The 24,505-nt window shown below is 42.5% G+C and overlaps 2 protein-coding genes across 7 annotated transcripts in view; both read left to right on the top strand.

Moving 5' to 3' along the window:
• Window positions 1-1,445, top strand: part of XPOT (exportin for tRNA) — a 36,260-nt gene extending 34,815 nt beyond the window's left edge. For all 4 annotated transcript variants that reach the window (XM_044755754.2, XM_044755755.2, XM_044755756.2 and 1 more), the window contains one exon: window positions 838-1,445. In XM_044755754.2, coding sequence (XP_044611689.1) covers window positions 838-864 — 27 coding nt within the window. In that variant the 3' untranslated portion in view covers window positions 865-1,445. The remainder of the gene's footprint in view (window positions 1-837) is intronic.
• A 2,621-nt stretch (window positions 1,446-4,066) lies between these two features.
• The window catches only part of TBK1 (TANK binding kinase 1), a 41,675-nt gene continuing 21,236 nt past the window's right edge, over window positions 4,067-24,505 (top strand). Inside the window, exons 1-7 of one of the 3 annotated variants that reach the window (XM_044755757.2) lie at window positions 4,067-4,225; window positions 6,584-6,701; window positions 10,843-10,983; window positions 13,669-13,798; window positions 16,157-16,338; window positions 21,363-21,523; window positions 24,193-24,303. In XM_044755757.2, coding sequence (XP_044611692.1) covers window positions 6,615-6,701; window positions 10,843-10,983; window positions 13,669-13,798; window positions 16,157-16,338; window positions 21,363-21,523; window positions 24,193-24,303 — 812 coding nt within the window. In that variant the 5' untranslated portion in view covers window positions 4,067-4,225; window positions 6,584-6,614. Of the gene's footprint in view, window positions 4,226-4,410; window positions 4,626-6,583; window positions 6,702-9,643; window positions 10,267-10,842; window positions 10,984-13,668; window positions 13,799-16,156; window positions 16,339-21,362; window positions 21,524-24,192; window positions 24,304-24,505 lie in introns of those variants that run through there. The other 2 variants (XM_044755758.2, XM_044755759.2) reach the window with 2 other exon arrangements.

Genomic DNA, 24,505 nt, shown 5'->3' on the forward strand with positions numbered 1-24,505 from the left:
GAGTTTGTGTTTCTTAGTTTGGCCTTCAGGGTTTTTTGTCATATCCTCATCTCAGACTGCCTTCCTGGTTTCTCTTGCAGGAATCATCATTGCTATTTTGGGTGTTCTTCAAAAATTTTGCCTTATTAGCAACTCTCCTCCTTTATCAATTCTACCCATTTTTCTACGCTTACCTCGAGCATGGACAGCCTCCTTGTAAGGCTTTCCTTTGCTCATATGTGATCGTTCTTTTCTCTCCACTTAGTCACAGATTAACAAAGTGTCCAGCCTCTGGGAGCTAGGGCTATGATGATGAATACAGCCTTGTCCTTGTGCGTGCTGCCACCGCGTACTCTTCCTAGTGCTCACTTCACACGTACCCAAGTGTGGAATTGGGCTGGTGCCCGGCACAGCCACCGGCCTACTTGTTCATAGTCTCAAATGTTGCATTGGAAGTATTTTTTTATAATCAAATAAATAGTAAATTCCTTAAGGGAGAACAACTGCTATGTTTAGCTTTGACTCGTTTGTTTCCTCCTCAAAATTTAATTTCCCAGCATTAACTTTGACAGTAGTGCCGGTCAGCAAAAAGGTGTCAAGAGCATGTCTTCCTCTGACCACTCGAATCCCATAGTATTGGAGGTAATACCATATTTTCACTAGTTTCCCAACTGAGTAATCAAATTGTCCAGAAGAGAAAGTTCTTAATTGGTATTTTGTATGAGTTTATGAAGTATGTTTTGGATACCTGTTTTATTTTCCAAAGAGTGACTGGCACTCAGTAACTCGGCGCCGTTCTTAGGTGAAAGGTGGGATCTTCTGACATCAGTGCTAATGGTGCTCACACTTCATTTACAGGTCTTCTTCCAGAGAGCAAAGCCCTGAGGACTGGATCTCCGGTGCCTACTTCATGATCAGGACTTCCAGTTAATCATTTATACGGAAGCAATTTTTGTGTGCCATTCACACTGGTCTTTTTAACATTGCTTTGAGCTTATTGCAGTATATGTATTGGGATTTTGCTGTACAATGGATGTAATTTTCCCTAAATACAGGTATGTGACAACAAGAGAAGTTGCTTATATGCAGTTCAAATTGTTCTATATTAAAAATGCTGTTAAAAGATACAGCAGAGTTATCCTAGTACCTTTACCCCTTTACTTGAAACTTTAAGTCCTTTATAAAGACCACAGCAAGAAAACAGTGTACCTTTTTTTAAATTGCTGAATATAAAATGTTTGGAAATTTTAATTTTCTTTTATGTGTACATTCTCATAAAGTATGGAGGGAATACAGCAAATCAAAACTAATTTTTTGTAGATAGCCATTACATTACTTTAAACTGTTACAACGCCAGTGTGTATTCTACGAAAGAGACTGGTTTCATAAATTAACTGATTTAAGGGTAGGTGCCGGTGTTAAACATTTTTTATAAAAAATAAATTTTACGTAGTGAAATCTACAAAGTCTGTTTTGGAATTATTATAAATACTTTAGCCTTATTCTCTCATCTTCTCTCTTCCTGATTTCCCATTTAAAGGATTGCGCATACAAGCATATGGATGATGTATTTGATTATGCTCCTAAAAGGTGATATGCACCTTAGTTCTGTTAAATAGAATCTTTTCAAATGTACTAGAAGAAGCCTGTGCGAATCTGTCGATAGAATAGTAAAAACTGAATTCTTTTCCTAACTCTTCGAAGATTTAGTTAGGGCACAAGGTATCTATATGTTTATGATGCTTGTAAGAAGTACCTTCCCCTGACTTCCCCCATTTTTATTCATGACTATGTAAGAAAGCAAGAGGAAAAATAATCGTATCAGTAATAGTATTGGGAAATTTAAAAAGGAAGGACAAAACTGAGCAGCAGAATTACCGCAGTCATTTAAGTTTAAATTCTAAAAGCCCAAGGAAGACTATAGGGGAGGGTGGGTATTGTTTAACCTTTGGCCCCTGTGGTCCCTAGGGGCTTCACAGGTGGGCTTTAGCGGTCTATAAACTCCCTGAATTGTATTCTAAATTGTGCACATAAATCTTTTCCTGGGGTTAATTCTAGAAGAGATTTTAAACATTTTTCCTTACATCACAGAATAAAGGTACATACTAAACTAAGTTGACAGGTAATTGTAAAAATAGGTCAGTGGAATGTATATTATACTTTAATAGGAACGTTTTTAAAAACAGGTAAGTGAAAGCTGAGTTTCTCTAAGTTCCCCTGTACTGTGGAAGAGCTAAATTGCTTCTATTGCCATGCACTAATTGTTCCGAGTTACTGATGAATTGCACAGCATAGTGGTGAAGGGCTTAGACAGGCTTTGGATCCAGATTAAGTAGGTTTAAATAACAGTTCTGCCAGTAACTGGCTTTAGAACCTTAAGCAAGTTAAATAACTCCTCCCTGCCCCAGTTTTCCCATCTGTAAAATGTGGGAAATAATGGTAGCTACTTCATAACTGAGAGTTCACTAAGTTAAACATGAAAAGAGCTTATTACAGGACCTGTGCGTGAAGCTTGATGTCAGCTATGGTTGCTGTACTATTAATTCCATATATGTAAAGGTGACACTTTTTCCCCTGGCTTTTTAAAGCCCTTGAGAAGATTCACATGTGTTCAGAGGTAAGAGAAATCAGGAAATGGAAATTATGAGTCTGTAATAAAAATTGAACTTCCTGTTACATAGTCACATATAATAGTTGCCATCTCATTCCCTGAGGTTGCCAGAGCACTTTACTTAGGGAGGACCACAGCAATTAGGAAACTGTTCCATCATGAATCACCTTATTTGTATTGTACTTCGTCTCCAAGAGCAGGCACCCAAATAATTGTCTGAAGGGTGAATCTCACCTGTTAACAGGTAAGATCACTGAGGCAGAAAACTTAGGGATTTGTGTGACTTGACTATGGAACCACAAGGGTTTGGTGAGGCCTGGCCTAGTTCTGGGCCTAACAGTTTATTTAAATCTTAAATGCTAACATTAATTGGTTCACAAATGGCCTGACCGTTGAACAAGTACTGTGGTATTTCAGCGTGCATCTCTCGTTAGGTGGTAAACGTGTGAATCAAGGCCTCTGGCTCAGCTGGCACATTTTCTCCCGTGCAACTGAGCTGCGGGTTTTACTGTCCTCAGGAACTTGTCTTCGCATTAGACACGGGAGAACTGAAATTGGTTGGAAATAGACGCAGTGAACAGATTTGTTGTTAGAAGCGCTTCCATCACTTAAGCATTGTTTCAATGTCTAACAAAGTAACTTCCTTTGTAACTAGGCATTCCAGCGGCTTTTCTCTCTATTGCGCATATGATACAAAAGGCTTAGAGAGGGACAAAAAACAAAAAACCTTGCTTGGAGTCAGGACTTGGCGGGGAGAGCTGGGACTGCCCCCCAGGCCTGTCCCGTTGGAAAGGCTCTTCTCCCCGCTCCGCCGCGGGCCCCGCTGCATCGCTGGTCGCCGTTCTCTCCGGGGAAGAACGCCCGTCCTCTTCCTGCCCCGACACGGGGCCTCGGTCGACCGGCAGGAGTCGCCGTCCTCCCGTCCAGAAGGGCGGCAGCGCCGCCGACGGGCAGCAGGACCGCTCCAGGCGCAGCCCAGCGCTCTGAGCGGCGCGGCCCCTGCGGGCGCCGATGTCCGTCCTCAAGTTCCCCGGGACTGCCATTTCCCGCAACCCCGCCTGCGGGAGCGAACCGAGCGCGCGCGCCCCCACCAAGGACTTCCCGTCGGAATTATTCAGAGGCGTCATCTGGCTCCCCGGCAGCCCACGTGGTCTTCAGATCTATCAGTCCCCCGGGCCAGGTCATTCCCCAGGGTCGGCCCTCGCGCGTCCAGCGTCCTGCGCACCTGCGGTCCCTGGACCGTTCGTCACCACGCGTCCTGGGTGGCCTTCCTCGCAGCCCCCGCTCCGCCCCGCCTTCGCTAGCGGCGACGCGGCGGGATCTGCGGCCGTGGGAATCGGCACCCGCGTCCGTCGCTCCGCCCGGCTCCGCCCGCAGAGTCAGGGTCAGGCCGAGGGTGTGGCCGGGCGGGCCCCCGGACACGCCCCCTCCGCGCCCTCGCCCGCAGGCCCGGCGTCCGCCGCCGCAGCGCTGGCCCGGCCGGGGCGGGGGCTGGGCCGGGCGTGCGCACGCGCACCGCACCCGCGCGCCGCCGTGGTCACGTGGCCCCGCCGGGGCTCGGGAAGCCGGAAGTGTCCCGAGGCTCCAGGAGGCCGGTGCCCGCTGGGGTGCTGCGGAGCGCCGGGACCCCGCGCGGTGAGTCGGCGCGGGCGGAGGGGCCGGGGGCGGGCGCGCGGGCCGAGCCGGGCCGGGCCGGGGCCGCGCCCGCCCCCGCGGGAAACGGTGCTGAGTCAGAGCGGAGCGGGGGCGGGGCGCGCCAGGGCCGAACGCACGGGACCCTGGGGGGCGGGCGCTCCCCGGAGCCCGCGCGTCCCGAGCGGGCGGTGTGGGGGCGTCCTGGCCCCTCGGCGGACCCCCGGCCGCCGCCCTCCGCCCGGGCCCTCCCGACTCCCGGGGCGCTGCGGGCAGAAAGGATGTGCCCTCGCCGGGCTGGGGACGGGCGTGCTGACCACCCGGGTCCGCGCGGCGGCACGATCGCAGCTCTTAAATCGATCGATTGGTTTTCCGGATGAGTGAAAAGGGACGTTTCCTTAGGGTTAGTGGTGATAGCGGCGGGGCTTGGCTCACCGGAAGCTGTAAGCTGAAGACGTCTTTAATGTTCACATAGATGATGCAAATTCCCAAACGTTTTTCAGGCGGGGGGGAATGGCTTACAGGTTTATTTTCCATTTCCCAGGTGTTTTCAGTAGGTGGCCTCGAAACAAGTTCTATGCAGTAATTGTCCAATGCATAACCAAAGACCGAGTTCCTTCGCTCTAGAACACTGAATATAATATATAACATCTGTGTAACAAATGATTCACATAGTGGTAGAGTTTGGAAATCTTGGAACTTTGTTCGTGTGCCATGTCACCAGACCTTTTTTCTTCTGTGAACGTATAGTGACTTTCGTTTTGGACGATATAAGGAAGTAGACGTAAGGCAGGGTCAGCAGGAACCTACTTGTTGAGCGCCTCCTATACCGTGTCAGAATTTCGAGAGGATGTATATCGCAGGCACCTTGTGCGCGTGCTGAGTCATGTTTTGGCACGCTGTTGTTGTGGGGTTATTGGAAGATAGTTTCAAAAAATGTTTCCCCTGATCATTGTGAAACCGTAGTTTTGTATCTGCATATAGAGAGCACATATCTTAGCAGATGAATGTTTATATCGTCCACTAGGTACCGATGGGTACCAAATGATACTATTTGCCGTTTACAGTTATCTCAAACAGCAAAGTTACATTAATTGGAGAAGGTTTTTCATTATTGAAAAATATTTGAAAATATTATTGAAAAGATATTTGAGATGTTTGTGGTCACTTCAGTAGCTGACAAGTGTAAATATATGTTCCAGATTTTGAAAAAGAAATCTTATTTTTATTGCTTATTTCCAGTAAGTTGCTGTATGTAAAATTCCTTATGTGAGTAGTAAAATTCTATAAGTATGTCTTAGTATATCAAAGATTGGTGAAATTTAGACCCCTGGCCGTTCTTTGTGTTCCTAACCCTAATTGGAATACTGACAGTCACTAGTTCATCACTGAATACCTAGTCCGTTCTAACTTACTGTGAAGGAATATTAAGGTCTCTTTTACTCTGACGTTACAGTAGGTTAAAGGTGGCACGGTGGGACAAATGTTTATGCTATTTAGTATACGTACCTCATTTTTATTCCAACATGGAGCTCAAATATTTCTAATATCCTTATAGTTGTATAGCTTTTCAGTATTAAAGGACCAGGGTAGCGGTGATGCTTTTTTTGGTATATATAGACTTTATATTTAGAGCAGTTTTAGGTTCGCAGCAAAATTGAGCGGAGGGTATAGAGATTTTTCCCTGTGTCTCCTGCCCCACTCATGCATAAGCTTCCCTTGCTCATTTTTTTAAGACTTGGTGATATATACTTGGTATGTATATTTATATACTTGGAGGTTGGAGAAACGATCCTTAAGTTAATTTCGGAAAGGTTAGTGACCTTCCAGGAATAACGATTTTGCACCTTTCCGTTATGATTGTCAGGCTCCGTGCAGACGAAATTTTAAGTTCGGAAAGTGTGATTCTGTGGCAACAGTTGTTCTTGTTAGTATTGCCCTGCCCCTGAAGGCAACAGAGTAATTTTGTGTATATTTCTGTTATATTTTACATTATTACTTTATTTTAGAACACTTGAAAATGTTGCTTAGTCTTTCCAAACAGTTGAAGGAGCTAAGTAGCCGGTATCACTCTCTTTGCCAAAGACAAAATTAGAAGGGAAATAGATATTTTTTCAGGCCTGCGATGAGTGAATTAAGATGAGTATATAAGATGGCATTGGTTAATGTTTGTCAGAGCCCACACAGCGTGTTAGCCTTAGATATTGCTGGAAACTTAGATTTTTACATTGAACTGTTGGTATACTTCGATTTGGTAATAAATAATGGGTGATCTTACTGGAGACTAAAAATAGCTAGCATTTGTTTCTTAAATGTGTTATTCTCTTCGAATAAACAGGCACATTTTTTCTTTTCTCTTAGTGTAACAAGAGGACCGCCTGCCCAAGCCGAGATGCAGAGCACTTCTAATCACCTCTGGCTCTTGTCGGATATTTTAGGCCAAGGAGCTACTGCAAATGTCTTTCGAGGAAGACATAAGGTTGGTGCAGAGAAACTGTGAAGGCTTGTTATCGCTGTGTATGTACCTTTCAGAGAGGCACACTTGTACTAAAATGCGAGGCCTGGTGGTTTTGATGCTTTTGTCTAACAGGAATACCTGTTTTTGTGGTTGTTTAAGGTATGGCTTGTGTCAGGGGCACTGATAGCTACCCAGTGGCGCCAGAGGTTATCTGTTGGGGAGTGGAGAAAAACAAGAGGTTGGTTGAAACAGGAAGTGGGAACGATTAGTGTTGTGGCTTCTGATTCTTTCCCCTCCTGGCCCTCCCGTGGTGAGTGATGTCACTCACAGAAGTTCAGTGTGGCAGTGATTTGGGGTAGCGGGGAGTAGAGGAGGCGGAGGTGTGTTTGGAGGGGAACCCACAGATGATTCTGGTATGCTTTCCTGAGGCTCCATGCCCCCAGTACAGCAGTGTCCTACAAGCTAGATTGGAGTACAATGAGGTTATCAGTAAGGGGTGCAGGTTTAAAAGGCTGTGCTGATATGAGGTAATCAGAGTTTGTTAGTGGAAGTGAGACTAGAAAAGGGCTAATCCCAGAGGCACTTCACGGACCAAAAAGATTTTGTGTTAGTTTCTATATTGGAGGATGAAATTAAAGATAATTAAAATAATTTAAAATAAACTAAATTAACATAAGTACAGTATACAACTGTGTGCTAGGGGGTTTGGGGAGAAGAAGAAATAAAAGAGGATTGGCAACAGATGTCAGCTCAGGTGCCAATCTTCTAAAAAAAAATTAAGACCATTAAAGTTTCTGTTCTGGGAAGGAAGCTGGAAAAATAGTGGAATAAAAAATCATTTTATAAGGCAAATAGTCATCCTCTAATTTTTCAGCACTGTGAATTTGTTTTGAGCTAATGATGTTTGGAGCCCCCTAAATTCTTATTTTCAGAAACAGGAGCTCTAAACGTTCTGTAAGGAGGAGTTCCTTCCTGTTTTCCTGTAGCCTTGAGCTTGCTGGGCAGGGCCGTCCGTGACAATGAGATGGGCGTCGAGGGAGGAGGGCTGTTTCCTCTGGGGAAGGATTATGACCATTAACAGCCTCTGTGGCTCATAGAGGAGGAATCAGAAGTGACAGCTTTTAGCTTTTGTTCCTCCCCTCTGGTTCTAGAATTGTCCACAAGTTCTGGATCCTTGATTAAATTCATTGTCATCAACCTTGGATATTCCTGTCCTAGAAATTGTTTTTGTTTTGTGCCCTGTGCCAAGAAGAAGAGAAAACGGGTGACAACACAGGATTTAGCAGTGAGAATAACCGCATCTGACTGGGCTTCTGTTTTACTGGGGCCCAGATTACCGTAACTAGCTGTAATCATCGCTTGGTTTGTGTCGGGCGCTGTGGTGGACCTGGGGACTATAACTACAAGTAATATGCCCTTCCTGCCCACAGACAGTCTGGGTTTAGCAGCAGGGTGGCATTGGAAGGGACCTAAGAGGGAAGCTGATGGAGTGACAGGTAGTCAGTAGCCGTAGAGAGGGGTAAGGCGTATTTGAAGTGCCTGGCAGCAGTAAATGATTCACATATTCTGGTCTTCTTTCCTTGCTTAGACACCCAGTGTCCTTCATGTCAGTGCTTACATGTAACACATGCTCTGTAAACATTTGTCGAATGAAAGAGTAAATGAATGAATGAGGGCAGAGTAGACTGCCCTACTAGAACCTGAAGTTCTTCCGAGGAAACAAAAATGTGCTTTATCCAGTAGGGTTTGAAAGCCGAGAACAGAGATTTGAGAGGCATAAGAATTGGCCTAAAAGATTGCTGAGACCCAGGTTAGTATTCGGTCCCTAACAGTCTTCCCAGGGATGTGTTTCGAGAAACCATGCTTGTTCTCAGTGACATCAATTTCAAGGGTTTAGGACTATACCCAAAAAGTCCTGCTTGCCCTTAATAACTGTTTAAGGGTTTTTACCATGATATTGGCTAAACCTTTTTATGTTATTACTTAGAATGACCAGGTCCCTAAGTTTACTATCTGTTGTTCAAAGTGTATTAGTAGTCTCCCCTTGTCTGCACTTTCAGTTACCCACAGTCAACCGTGGTCTAGAAATATTAAATGAGTGAGAGAGAGAAGGAGAGAGGCCACATTCGTCTAACTTACTGCAGTGTATTGTTATAATTGTTCTATTTTATTATTAGTTATTGTTAATCTCTTACTGTGCCTAATTTATAAATTAAACGTTATCATAGCGGTGTATGAAAAAAACATATATGCAGGGTTTGGTACTATCCGCAGTCTCAGGCATCCACTAGGGATCTTGGAACATATCCCCTGGGGATAAGGGGGGACGACAGTATCTACTTAATCCATCTCTTTTCCATTAAGTTGCATTTAGCTACTGATGTGGGTAGATGGGTATGAATGTGTGTGATAACCATGGTGAAGTTAAAGGGAAGAGAGCTGTAGGAAGGAAATGTTGATGTGCATGTGTTGTGTGTGTCTGTGTGTGTGTGTAGATGCCCATGTAGATCTCTAAATATTATTTGTATCTGCTTTGACTTAGGGCCAGTGAATGCTAGGTGACTGTGCAGTTGAAACAAGGGCAAAGAGTATCTTGCACGTAGCCCAGTAATCTCACAGGTGTAATGTAGACGGCAGAAGTTTGGAAAATGCTGGCCTTGATCACGGTGGGAACATTGCAGCCGTGTACCATGTTCCCTACTTGCTCCTCTGTTAGGATTCTTCTCATTTTAGACCAAGTTTGAGACAAGTGTCCTCAAGAAAAGTCTCTCTGTTGGGTGGTATAGATTTGGCAGTGTCCTCACCCTGGCTGAACAAATGGAAAAACAGTGTAATTGAGCTGTAGTTAAACTGTTGTTCTGTTTTCGTATTGTCTGAAAACGTCAGTGGCTCTTTTCCTCTGGAAAGAATGTGTCTGTATTTGCTGTGGGGGGTGGGGCGGGAGGGAGGAGTGGTCACATTGCACAGATGGCGGGTCTTCAAATCGTGATCTTGAAGTGTGAGACCGGGAAGGAGTTCAGTGGGTTTAGGAAGAAGATCCCAAGATTCCGAGGTCGAGAGGAGGAGGCTGGTGGCTGTGAGTGGTGGGTCTGTGTGGAGAGCTGTGGAGAGGGCTTCTGAGGAAGACCACCGCAGAGCTCCCGACAGACACAGAGCCATGAACTGCTGTTATGCAGGAGGTGCTGGAACCCTAAGCTCAAAGAGGAAATGATCTTTCCACTCACTCCAGGGAAGGTCAGCCTTGGATTACGGGAAAAGTAAGATGAAACTCAGAATCTGGGCTGAGCGAGTGGAAGGAGGTGGGAGGGTCTGGAAGAGAGCCTGAAAGTGAGCTTCAGATGAAGAACACGAGGATGTGCCATTGACCTGGACCTAAGCGTGTCTTTTGTGCCTCTGGGGTTCCCTCCCAGCTCCGGCTGTGCGTTGTGATTGTGTGTGTGATCTCCTTCAGTATGCCATGAGAGGGAGAATGGGCGTGCTACAGTACATCGGTAGAGAAAAGCCATCGTCTTTGGTCCTCTAGACATGGTCTGTGAGGCGACAGTCTGCGCTGCTTCTTCAGGTGAAGTTGCAGAAAGTCCCCAAGGTGCGTGGAGCAGCCCGGCGAGGTCAGCCCGCTTCAGCCTCCTCTCCGCTCCCACTTCCGCACGCGCCTTACCGCAGCTGGGGAAGAGGTCCGAAGGTTTTAATTGCAGTACTTTGAGGTTCTAACTTAAAGTTTCACATGTGGAACATACTTTTCAATCTCTCTTTTCCTGTTTTGATTAATCTAAATCTCTTAGGCCCTGGAGAAGCCCTTGTGAGTTTCACTTTCTATTTCTTAGAATATCTTTCACATTCCGGGCTGTTAGAGCTCTTATCTTCTGATGTGGAAATGACTGTCTGCCACATGTATCGTAGTAGAAGCTTTATTTGTAATACGAAAGAAAATAGCCTTTTCTGCGTTCCAAAGCATACAATTTGAAAGCAATATTGAGCAGTTGATTGATTGATTTTAGCTTTTAAAAAAAGTCAGGGGTGCTAGTACAAATTACCTGTGCTTAAGAATATTCAGCGTGTTTTATAAGAAAGCTAGATTGCTATAGCTGCTTCTCATGGCACCGTTTTATCTTCTTCATGGTATTGTAAATAAATAAAACCTTTCTCTCTATTCTTTTTTTAGAAAACTGGTGACTTGTTTGCTATCAAAGTGTTTAATAACATAAGCTTCCTTCGTCCAGTGGATGTTCAAATGAGAGAATTTGAAGTGTTAAAAAAACTCAATCACAAAAATATTGTCAAATTATTTGCTATTGAAGAGGAGGTAAGTAGTGAAGCTTTAGTTAATTTTGATACATTTATTATAGTTATTACAATTCAGGAGAAATAATCTGACATAAAACATTGTTTTATAAACAGTGAGTTTTTTTAAATGTGAAAATTAGGGCTCATACAACCAAATATTCTGTTCTGTAAGGTTTTTGAATAGACATACAATGGAAATAAAGATTCATGGAATCAGAGAAAGTAGTATAGGAAATAAAAGAATTTAGAATATGCTTACCAGTATTATTACTAAAAAAAAATAAATAAATGAAGTTAAATTGACATAATTATAAAAGGAACAAGGAGGAAGTCAAACAATACAAAAAAGGCGTTGTAAAAGAATGAAAATCCTAGGAATCCAGAGATTAATATGTGAAGTCCAACTGTAAAAGATAGAACTGACTTTAGGGGGAAACAGCAAAAGGAAGAATGTCATTAGGAAAATTAACTAGAATTAATGGAAATAGAAATCTATTTTAATCCCTTTATAATGGGTAATCAATAAAATCACACCTTTTGAAAAACAATGTAGCAGTTTATACTCCTTAAATAGTGATTTCATTTTTAGTGATTACTTCTTTGGAAGTAATCGGAAATGTAGATTATAGTTCTATGCACAAAGGTGTTCATCGCTGCCCTGTTTATGGTAAAGAATGATTAAATAAGTTGGAGGGTGTGATGGATAGTTACCCCGCATTAGCTGCACTCGAGGTTAGGTGCACAGCTCTCCGGACTGCTGAGTCTGCTCAACGCTTCTGAGGCCAGCTGCGGAGGGATTTGGCAAACTGCACCGTCAGAGAAAACAGTCCCCACCAGGCTGTGCTCGTTCAGACACTAGCTGCAAGTTCAGGAGTCCCCAGGGCTACCTTCACTTCAGACCAGCTCCCTACAAATTTAGGACTTCCCGTGCCTGCTCTCAGATTTGATAATTTGCTAGAATGTTGAATGACTCACAGAACTCAGGAAAGCACTATGCTTACAATTACAGTTTTGTTCTAGCAAGAGGATGCAAATGAGAGCTAGCCAAAGGAAGAGATCCATAGGGCAGCATATGGAAGAGTTCCAGACATGAATCTTCCTTGTCCTCAGGGACACGTCACCCTCCTGGCCTTGATGTGTGACAGTACACATAGAGCATTGCCAGCCTTGAAAGCTCGCCTGAGCCTTTGGTCTCCAGAGTTTTATTGGGGCTTGATCACATGCTGCCTCCGTGGCTGACCATTAGTCTCCAGCCCTTCCCAGAGGTTCGGGCTCATACCTTTAGCCCCCATTTCCTCCGAAAGTTGGAACAGATATGCGTGTCTTAAAACCACATTGTAGCTGGCTCCGTGGCCGAGTGGTTAAGTTTGTGTGCTCCACTTGAGGGGCCCAGGGTTTCACTGGTTCGGATCCTGGGTGTGGACATGGCACCACTTGTCAGGCCACATTGAGACGGCGTCCCACATGCCACAACTAGAAAGACCCACAACTAAAATATACCACTATGTACTGGGGTGATTTGGGGAGAAAAAGCAGAAAAAAAAATAAGCTATTAAAAAAAAAAACCCATTGTAAATCACAAGGCCAACACCCCTAGACAAACTTCTAGCAAACAGGACATTCCAGAGGCCTGGGAGTCACCGCCCAGGAGTCAAAAGCAAAGGCCAGACCTCTCTTTGGGTAAAATTAATTCTTCTCTACACAGTAGTTAAGCAGCAATAAAAAAGAAATATTTACCACAGTTATAATCACCTGGGAACATGCTTATATATAATGTTATGTGAAAAAATCAGGATTGAAAATATTATGCCGGGGCCAGCCCCGTGGCCGAGTGGTTAAGTTCGTGCACTCCGCTTCGGCAGCCCAGGGTTTCACCGGTTCGGATCCTGGGTGCGGACATGGCACTGCTTATCAGGCCATGCTGAGGCGGCGTCCCACATGCCACAACTAGAAGGACCCACAACTAAAATATACAACTATGTACCAGGGGGATTTGGGGAGAAGAGGAAAAAATGAAATCTTTAAAAAAAAAAAAAGTTGGAGATGAATACTGGATTTTAAGACTCATATTCACGTTTTCAAATTTCTGAACACGGCATGTATCTTATAATCAATGTGATAGTTGGCAATATTTCTGTTTCCCTATAAAGCTGTTGTTAATAATGTATTTTATAATCAGTGGAACATTAAATTCAAGGTTTAAAATAAATCAGCAGCTCAGATGCAAACAAGCGGACTAGAACTTTGCTGCAGGAGGGACCACTGAGCTCTCCTGCCACCTGTTTATTTTTAAAGCTAGAACTCTGTTCCTTGGAGTAAAAGTACCTTTCATGAGAAGAATCTCTTGTTTTAAAAGATTTGTTAGAAGACCTAGTGTCGTAAATGTACTATTATGTATTGGAAATTAAAGGTAATTTTTAAAGAACTGTTATAACATTGTAGCAAGGATTTTCTAGTTCAGATTTAGCCAGCTTTCTCTGTGGTTTGATTGTCTTCAAAAACAAATCCAATTTAAATAGGAATTTACAAGATATTGATTCTTATATGTGTATAGTCAACAAATATTTAATGAATTCCACGTAAAACAATTCAAAGTGCCTTCATCATTGTGGTAATTCTACCTTTAAATGAAATCAGTTAAGTCCTGGCATATAATAAACATTTATTTTTTATATTGAGTCCTAATCAGTTATTTTTTTTCCAGACAACAACAAGGCATAAAGTACTTGTTATGGAATTCTGTCCATGTGGGAGTTTATACACTGTCCTAGAGGAGCCGTCTAATGCCTATGGACTGCCAGAGTCTGAATTTCTGATTGTTTTGCGAGATGTGGGTATGTTTGTTTATATGATTTTATGTATGTGTGTATGTATAATTTAATGATATAAGAACTTTAAAAAGTAAATTTCTTAACATTCAGAACCAAAGACCTTTACACAGTGCTTTCTTAGATATAACACTAAAAGCACAAGTACAAAAAGAAAAAAAATAGATAAATTGGACTTCACCAACATTAAAAACTTTCGTGTTTCAAGGGACAACATCAAGTAAGTGAAAAGACAGGCCATAGAATGAGAGAAAATATTTGCAGATCATATATCTCATAAAGAATTTTTATCTCAATAACAACAATAAAATGACAATTCTATTTAAAAATGGGCAGAGGATTTGATAGACCTTTCTCCAAGGAAGATATGCAAATGGCCAACAGCACATAAAAAGATGTTCAGGATCGTTAGTCATTAGGGAAATGCAAATCAAAATTACAGAGAGATACCACTTCGTAACCACTAGGATGGCTAAAGTCAAAAAGACAAAACAAAAGTGTTGGCGAGGATGTGGAGAATCTCGAACCCTCATATGCTGCTGGTGGGATTGTAAAAACATACAGCCACTTTGAAGAACAGTCTGGCAGTTACTCAAAAGGTCACATATAGAATTATCATATGACTTAGCATTTCTTTTTTTTTTTAAGATTTTATTTTTTTCCTTTTTCTCCCCAAAGCCCCGTGGTACATAGTTGCATATTCTTCGTTGTGGGTCCTTCTAGTTGTGGTATGTGGGATACTGCCTCAGCGTGGTTTGATGAGCAGTGCCATGTCGGCACCCAGGATTCGAACCAATGAAACACTGGGCCGCCTGCAGCGGAGCGCGCGAACTTAACCACTCGGCCACGGGGCCAGCCCCTGACTTAGCATTTCCATTGCTGTGTATATTTACCTGAAAGAATTAAAAACATCCACACAAAAACTTGTACATCAGTGTTCATAATAGCCAAAAAGTAGCAACAGCCCAAGTGTCTGCCAGCTGATGAGTAGACAAAATGTGGTGTATCCATACAGTGGAATACTGTTTATTCATAAAAAGAAACAAAGTAGTGGTCCATGCTATACGGTGGATGCCCCTCTAAAAGGATGCCAGGTGAAAGAAGCCAGACACAGAAGACCGCAGTATTTACAGAAAACGTCCGGAATTGGCACGTTCCTGACGACAGAGAGTGGATTCGTGGTTGCCAGGGGTTTGAGGGGAGGACAGAGTTGAGTGACTGCTAATGGGTGTGGGTTTCTTTTTGGCATAATGAAAATGTTCTGAAATTAGAGGTGATGGTTGTACACTCTCTGACTCTTCGACTCTACTAAAAACTACTGAATTGTGTCCTACTTGAAAAGGATGAATTTTGTGATGTGTGAATTTTATCTCAATAAAGCTGTTATTTTTTAAAAAAGAATATGGCAACCAAGGGGAACAATATCTGAATCAATAGATTTATAGAAGTGAATTATTAGTTGAGGAATAGGAAAAGCCAGGTGATAAAGAAGATTTAAGGTTAGAGGGAGTCCTTCAACTTGACGCTGGAGGCCGTGTGGAGACCATGTAGGTGAGGACAAAATGAAAGAAGCAATGTGTGCTACAGCCTGTGTAATCGAATAGAAGTTACGGGTAATTGCGCCTTCCTCGGTGTGCTGGGAGCCCTGAGTTTTCATAATTGAATGTTGATACCCCTGACCTTTTTTTCATATGTTATATTTGGATATTCATCTATCGGCTGTCAAACAAACGTTTCCAGCCATCGCTCAGTGATGCTGCCTGTTAGCCAAAACAACTTCATCTCAGCAGTGTGGCCACCTTTGCCCTTAAAAGAAAGGGGAGAGGGGACGGCCCTTTGAGAAGAGCATTAAAGCATATGAGAAGTGTATTTTTATGGAAACGAGTGTGATGTTTTGCCTCTATTACTTTTTTGCTATTTTATGTATTGAGTCTAGTTTACTTTTTTGTAGAATTTTTTTCCAAAGGTAAAGAAATGTAAAACTGGGGTGAAAGATTGATGTCTTTCTTGGGAATCTTTATTCTTAAGTTTAGGCAGATTGCCCACATGTGTATAACCAAAAATAATCCAGCAAGTCATATGGTTAAGACCATTTTGTTCTTTTTCCTGATAGTATTTAAGAGAGATTGAACTCTTCCTTAGACCATATGGATCTTATCATTCTGAAACTCCTTGTTACTCTAACATGAGATATAAAATATAAATACTGTCTGTTACTCCTTTGATTAAAATGACTTTGGACCAACTTATGAAAAATTAACAATGAGTGAATATGAATGAATTATATGAATGAATTTGACGCCCACAGACAGACACACAGATACCTACATTTTAATTTCCTTCGTTTTATATTTATTGTTGAAGTGGGTGGAATGAATCATCTCCGAGAGAATGGCATAGTACACCGTGACATCAAGCCAGGAAATATCATGCGTGTGATAGGGGAAGACGGCCAGTCTGTGTACAAACTCACAGATTTCGGTGCAGCTAGAGAATTAGAAGATGATGAGCAGTTTGTTTCTCTGTATGGCACAGAAGAATATTTGGTAAGTCCTGCATCACTAATAATTTTATTTAAAGAAGCAAGATATATTGTAAACATGGGTAATTGGCCAACCAATTCAGTATAAAATGTCATGTAACTTTTACAAGAAAAATTAAATTTTCTCTTCTAGTGCATGTGCTTTGTAATGGAATTAGATACTGGTTTTTAAGGGTGCTGTTATTTTTCTGTTAAAAATTCTTACAAGTTTTATAACATTTTTAAATTCTTTAACTTTACTAATGTTATGGCTCTATATTAAAAGCAAAAGCTATCTATACAATCCAGAAGCATCTGGCTGGTAAAGTCTCCCTTTTGTGGATCAGAGCAGTTAATTATTTCAAGCTTGTTAGAGTACTGTTCCCTGTAGAGAAAAATTGATTCTAATTCGGAAGCAGGAGGTTCTGTTCAGGGAGGTCGGTTATTGAAAGACAGACAGGACCGTTGTTAGAAACACACACAGAAAGTGAAATGCCTTGAAGCATCTAACTTGAAATGCCAGAAGGCTAGAAAAGCTCTGTGGTCGAATCGGTTGCTGCCGATGTGTGTGTGTGAAGTTAGTAAACATTTGAAACACTTGAGAAGATATACTTCCAAGTAAGTGCAGGTAACACGTGGTCAGGAAGTTTATAATACATGGTCATCACTAATTGTTCAGGGCGGTGCATTTTCTCTTACAAGTCTTAGATTCTGTGACTTTTTTCCAGCTGAACTCTGCCGTTGTAATCTTATAAAAAGTAAAGTCTAGGCGCCCCTATGACTTTACTCAGATGATTCCAAGTCTGGCGTGGATTAAGGTGTCATAAATTGTTCTGTCATTAGATAACCCCAAATTAATCTGTAGCTATATTTTAATAATCTTTTAATAAGCATACGTAAGAATGGATTACATCCATCCTGCAAATATTTATGGAGTACCTACTCTATACCAGGCGCCGGGACCACCAGGGTCAACCAGATGCACATGATTCCTGCGCGTATGGAGCCCACATTCCGGGGGGAAAAATAGTTCATAAGTAAACTAGTAAATAATATGAATTTAGGTAATTGGAGTGTCGGGAAGACAACAGCATGCTGAGATAAAGAGTGACTAGCAGGGGAAACATAGCTAGGGAAAGCCTCCCTTCAATTCTCAATGTGCTGATGCTTCAGTGATAAAAAGAAGCAAGCTGTGCACAGATTTGGGAACAGAATAGCAACTGCAAAGGCCTCGGAACAAGAATGACCTTGAGTGTTGGACAAACAGAAAGGATGGCAGTCTGGTTGGAGTTTAGTGCGCTAAGGGGCAGGTGGTAGGAGTTGGGACTGGAGACGTGAGCAGGGGCCAGCCCGGCCACACAGGCTGTATGATCACCCCCTGTTTATAAGAAAGCTTTTGCAGTGTTCCCTTCAGTATCTGGAAATGAAATCGTTAGATAATATAACCAACCTGCATACCTAATTAAAAGAATAACATAATATCTCAATATAAAAGAAAGTATTATAAGATCGTAGGTACTTAACATGTAAAAGTTTAGGAGCGACTTCACTGCCGAACAAAGTCATCAGAGGCTCGCACCTACGTGTAATGTCACTTCCATCGCAAGCGCACTGAGAACTGGTGTGTCCTGTTAGTGACTCACGTTCCACAAGTGGTGCTGGTGTCACTGACGTGATTTTCCAAAGCAGTGAATAATTCCCGGTAAAGTTTCTAACTTAACAAAGTAGATTTACGTATAGCTGCATTCTTGTAGCTACAAAAATACTTTATGTTTATATATATATAAGAGTTAGATCATTATAAACGGACTTCTCACGTGCACAGATATCTGGCAGGATATTCAGAAGTCATGAAAAGCTTATTTTGCAGAATTGTCCCCCATCTCTGGTCTCCGCCCACTAAATACCAGTAGCTCCCCCCTGCCCCCAGTGCGGTAATGACCAGCATACACAAACAGTGGCCCTGGACCAGCCTTCATAAGGTTGATCCTCCACTGCCAACAGATACTCCTCTTTCACACATCCTCCTGGCACCACAGTTTAGCTTTTGCCTCTAGCAGTCTTTTAAAATGGAAAGAACAAAGCATTAAGTAAATTAACCCCAAGTCCATGCTGTACTCTAGGCTGATATTTTGTTCTAATCTATTTCCTATTGCAGATTATGCCCAGCCCTGTTTTCAAATACAATGCACCAGAAGTTATGAAATGAGATAAATAATAGTCTGAAGCTTAGCAATCTAGAAATATTCCCATATTTAAGTGAGAACTTTTCTTGCTTTGGAATTCCCAGGCCAGATGTTAAATCATATTTCCCTTGTGTGTTAAAGTCCAAAAAAAACTTCAGCGTCCTTCCTTCCACGATTTTTTTTCTTTTGAGGAAGATTACCCCTGAGCTAACTGCTGCCAAGCCTCCTCTTTCTTTTCTTTTCTTTTTTTTTTTTGCTGAGGAAGACTGGCCCTGAGCTAACATCCATGCCCATCTTCCTCTACTTTCTATGTGGGACGCCTACCACAGCATGGCTTGCCAAGCGGTGCCATGTCTACACCGGGATCCAAACTGGTGGACCCCGGGCCACCAAAGCATAAGGTGCAAACTTAACTGCTGCACCACCCGGCCGGCCCCTCTTCCACCGTTTTTAATATCTTGCATCTCTTAATAATATAATCTGACAGGCAGGGATACGCACCACTGTACTAACGAGGGCAGGCACTTATAGTCTGAGAACTTTCCAGTAGCTTAGTCTTCACGTGTCTGTTCCAGATGCAGAGGCTCAGACCCAATAATGCCAAGCCCTGCACGAGCACAGGTACACGTTCAGAAGAGTCAGTGGGCGCAGATATGTCAAGCCACCATCAGTCAGTGACTCCCTAGGGAACACCTTCCAGCTACACCAGTTAGGCAGTGTATTACTGCACCTTTTGAGGAGGTCCCCCCTCTGTCTCCTTCTAGAATCGCTGTGCCGCCTCTTCCCAGGTTGGTGGCCTCATATTCCGGAAGATGTCAGGCCTGTCCAGGTACTCTAGGCCTATTCACAGCACCATTTATACACTGAATACCAGCGGCCAGGTCAGAGGTCTGGCTGGAGCTGCTTTGGACAGTACTTCCTTTATGTGCTATGCCACAGAACCGGCAAAACCACTCAGACCCCAGCTATCTGGTGGGCCTATGTTTGGACACTCACTTCAAACGCCCCATGCTTATCACCTCTTCTGATTTCCCATTAAAATGTATTTCCCCAATGAGTCCCACCCGCCCCCAAAAAATCCAGGAACTGTGACCCTTTGGGAGTCAGATTCATAGACTGTGTCATTTATACGCACCCTCCCAGCAATGTTACCTGCGTTGGTTCCCAGGCCTTTGGGCCACAGCCAAATACCACAGTGTCCTAAGGCGTTGTTTTGGTTTGAGATCATTTGGGTGATGACTCTTCTTGGGTCCAGAGTACACTCTTGTAGCTTTAGCTTCCAAGAATCTTAAAGTTCCAGTGCATAACTTCCATAAAGGCAGGTGTCAGCAGGCTGAGCATTTATGACCCCTGGTGGTTCTCTGCAGAGCTAGAGGTCGGCCAGAATCTCTGTCTGGGTCTGCTAGCTCCTCACCCATGTCCGACAGGAGCCATCTGTTCTCGCAGCTGTGGTATAGCGTCCTCTGTGCTTCAGGACATGCGTTTATCATCCGACTAGCTGCTTACCGCGTCACTAGCTCCCAGGGAACCCAGTCAGGCTAGTCCTCTGAATTAATTCTAGAAAATTTAATTTTCATCTCAGACTCCATATGACTTGCTCTGATGGGTTGCATGTGAGGGAGGAGGGAAAGGAATTAAGGCTGCTTGATAGGTTTTGGGTATGAGCAACTGGATAGATGATGGTACTCTTTACTTAGAGGATAAGATTAGAAAGAAACAGGTTTGAGTGGGAAGGCCAAGAGTTTGTTTTGGATATGTTAAGTTTGAAGTACCTTTTAGACATTCAAGAAAACAGTAGGTCAACCAATGATTAGATAAAGATGTGGTATATATGTATAATGGAATACTACTCAGCCATAAAAAAGACAAAATCGTCCCATTCACAACCACAAGGATGGACCTTGAGGGTGTTATGTTAAGTGAAATAAGCCAGACAGAGAAAGACAAACACCACATGATTTCACTTATTTGTGGAACATAAACAAAGTAACAGACAAAGAGAACAGTTTAGTGGTTACCGGGGGGGAAGGAGAGTGAGGAGGTGGGCACAAGGGGTGAGGGGTGCATTTATATAGTGTCTGACAAATAATAATGTGTACAACCGAAATTTCACAATGTTACAAGCTATTATGACCACAATTTAAAAAATTAAAGAAAAGAAAACAGTAGGATTTATGAATCTGGAGCTCAGGGCAGGAGAGAGTTTTGGGAATTAAAGAACATGGATGATATTTAATGCCGTAGGCCTGAAGGGGAGGTGAGGAAATAGTGCAGTTCTAAGTACAGATGGCTATTTTGAGAAGTTTTGCTATGGTGGGAAGCAGAAAAGTGAGTGATAGCTAGAAGGGGTTGTGGCGTCAGTTTAGGGCTTTCTAAAAATAGGGGAGAGTGAAGCATGTGTGTAAGTTAAAAGGAATGATCCAGTAGAGGGGGGAAATGATGCGTAAAATAAAAGGCAGTTACAGGAATTGATTTCTGGGATTGGTGATAGATGTGATGGGCTCCACAGCACAGATGGAAAAGTCAGCCCTTGATAGGACTCGTACCCTTGTAACTGCAAAGCAGGCCTGGAGTCTGGATGCAGGCTTGGGGAGGTTGGTGTGTGGTAGAAGATCTCAAAGGGGACCTAACCTCTGAGTCTTCTCTTTCCTCATTGAAGTGTGAAGTGAGGTCATCAAAATCGAGGGTCAGAGGGGGTGGTGTTGGAGGTTTGGGAAAAGAGAAGATGTGAATAGTCTTTTCAGATTGGGAGAGTGAAATGATTAGGAAAATAGGATGGAATTTATAGGCATTCTTGAGTACCTATTTTTGTATACTGTATTACCATAGGATGCAAGTTAGTAGGTTTTCGTCTTTTTTTAAGCATCCTGATATGTATGAGCGAGCCGTGCTGCGGAAAGACCATCAGAAGAAGTATGGAGCCACGGTCGACCTTTGGAGCATCGGGGTAACGTTTTACCATGCAGCCACCGGGTCACTGCCGTTCAGACCGTTTGAAGGGCCACGCAGGAATAAGGAAGTGATGTAAGTGGTCTGTCCATCTCAAATTGGGAAAAGTTTTTAAAATATGTCTCCGTCTTATTTTGTTTCATTTTATGTTAGAGGTATACACTAATGAAAATTGATTTAGGCATCATTTCTGATATTTTAGGCTATTTGGTTTTTAATAAGGACGCAGCCTTATGGAAGTGTATAGGCATAATTTTTCATATCGTGTTTAAATCTTACGTACAAAGTATACATGGCATCCAGTCTTTGGTCCATCGTTAAAAATCTTCTGCTTTCTGGATTTTATTTCAGCATGCTGTTTGTTTATTTCTCTTTGTGTACTTATCAGGTTTTTCCTTCCGTATAACGTAAAAAATAGTACTTCTGTGGAGTACTAGAACCATTACTGGATCTAAAAGAAATAGAATTCTTACCCTGAACTCATCTGATTTCTTTTGCCATTTCAAAAATAACATGTCGTGTAATATTAAATTTTTTCTAGTGTTGCCCTTTCGGTCCAAGGACGAGTGCATTTTACCAGTACGTTATACATTTATGTACTGCCCTACTTATGAGGAAATAATTGCTGTGTATAAAATCACTATTGTAATCTAAATAATGGAGGGAAAGAGAGCTGGATTTCTGGATGTGAAATTTATTTTAAAATTCATCCATAGCATACATTGACCACACATCTTTCTATTTTAAAAGAAGTTGGTGACTGACCTTGCTTCCTGAGAAACAGCCAGCTACGTCCGCATGAAAGCACGGGGTTGTGCATCCTGTTTAGCTCAGGAGTGACTGGGGACAGGAACCGTTCTTTTAGATCTTAACATTTCTCTCAGACCTTTGTATATTTGACTCTGCCTTTTCTCAGCAAACATGACTTAATCATCACAACCCTGAAAATACAATCTTTAATCTCATCTCGGAAAATTGAGGGAGAAGCATATTTTTCTTTTTGTTAGTTTGAGGAACTAAAACCAATTCAGCTGATAATACGACTTTTGCTAAAACCCAGGTACCTACATGTTTTCTTTCCAGCAAGGACAAATGCCTGTTTGTGGCAAGAAGACATCCGTTACTGTCCTGAGGATTTTTGTACAGCATCATCTTGAGCCTGCTTACGGCAGTGCCCTTTTTATAAAATTTCTTCACTAATGATGGCTGAGTCCATTTTTGTTTTTCTCATTAAACATGAATTGTGCCTAACAGTTAGTCATGCCTTTATTGTCACAGACATGTTTTAAAGCAATGTCAGCATTTCTTGCTGCCCTGAAGATGGATTAAATAAAAGTGTGATGCTCCCTAATAAGGAAAACGTATGACTCATAAGAACTAGGAATGCCTGATGATTTTGTCTGACCAGCAAATGGGAAGCTATACCATTAGAAGAATTTGTTTATTTGCACAGAAGTTCAGCTTCTTATGAATGCTGGTGCTAATGGGTGTTCAGAAGTGCTGTAAGAGTGATAACGACCGCTTTACTTGACTTTCGGCTGCGTTTGTTTCCTGTCACAGCAGTGTTGACCCCTTGCCATCTCATTTACACGTCATGAGTGTGTTTATACAGGGATCTTATCAAAATTAGTTTTTTTAAGAATATGTGAGCATTCCCTTAAGAAGTCTGCCCTTCATTCCATTCCCTCCTCTTTTCTTGCGTTAATCTCACATGTCCCTACTTGGTCCTCCACAGTCGGATCCTTCTTACGTGAATACAGCTTACTTTTCACTTTAATTTTCTTCTTACCTGAAAAATCTCTCAAGGCAGAAATCTGGCTGCCTCTGCTGAGGAGCAGCAAGTAGTCTAAATCAGTCGTACTGGTTTGTTCTACTTTGTTAAAGAAAAAATTGATTTGCTCAGGGCACATTTATGTAGACATTAAACAAACAAACAAAAATTATGCCGGAAATAATAGCTGTAGACTTAGGTAAGATTCTGCTGTGCTGTGTCCTGCGTTGTCATCCGTGGACAGTGTCCTTGGAGGCGTGAGGCTCTTCCTCCCCTGCTCTCGGGGTTGCTTTGGGACCGTGCGGAAGCTGAAAGCTGCCTTCGCTGACCTCCTCCGTCGTTGTTGTTTTGCTTCCTTGACCATCTCTTTCTTCAATTCATATTTATTTCTACCACTTTTCATCAAGAATCAAATTAAATTGGGCTTTTAATTTTGGTATACACACCTATTCTTATATGTGTTTATATTTTTTCAATATGCAAGGAATCTGTCTGACGCTGTGCTTTGTATAGTTTCATCTTTTTTCTAAAAGAGAACACTGTTGTTCATTTCCGCAGTGATTTCCTAGTCCTGTCGACTGTGCCTTTGGATACTATGAGTCAGAGCAATTAGATGCTTTATGTCATGGTCTGGAGATATTCTGTAACGTAACTTTTTTTGTGTTTCCTCAATTTTTTCAGATGGAAAAATTAATATCTTTGTTGTGAACGTCATGATGCTGTTTTTTGGTACTCTGAGAGCCCAAATGAAAATTAATTGTGGCATATATAAAATAATCGTACAGCCACTATTCTGCTTCAGTCAGTCAGGTTCAAAGTATTTTGCTTGCTTTGTGGATCCTGTGAACGTCACTCACAAAGTTTCGTCTAGTAGATAATTGTAGGTGCAACCGAGGAGATACTTTTGCGAAGCCCATTGACAGGCTATGCAACCATGAACTGCTTAGTTCATTCGGCTTTTGTTCTTCCCAAGGTATAAAATACTTACTGGAAAGCCTTCTGGCGCAATATCTGGAGTACAGAAAGCAGAGAATGGCCCGATCGACTGGAGTGGGGACATGCCTGTGTCCTGCAGTCTTTCACGGTGAGTGTCGTGTGCCCATGTTCTCCTCACGTGCACTTTGGTGTTTGGCATCTTTGTTGGGTAAAGGCACACATACTTAAAGGCAGTCTGTTGTTTTGCTTAGATGTTATGAAAGCGTGTGCTTGGATTTGTGAGTTTTGTCTTTGTGGCACGCAATATAAACATCCATCCTGGTCTGTCTTAGGACGTAGGACGTACGTTT

Source organism: Equus asinus, chromosome 22 (assembly GCF_041296235.1).
Source record: "Equus asinus isolate D_3611 breed Donkey chromosome 22, EquAss-T2T_v2, whole genome shotgun sequence".
In the NCBI taxonomy this organism is placed as follows: Eukaryota; Metazoa; Chordata; class Mammalia; order Perissodactyla; family Equidae; genus Equus; species Equus asinus.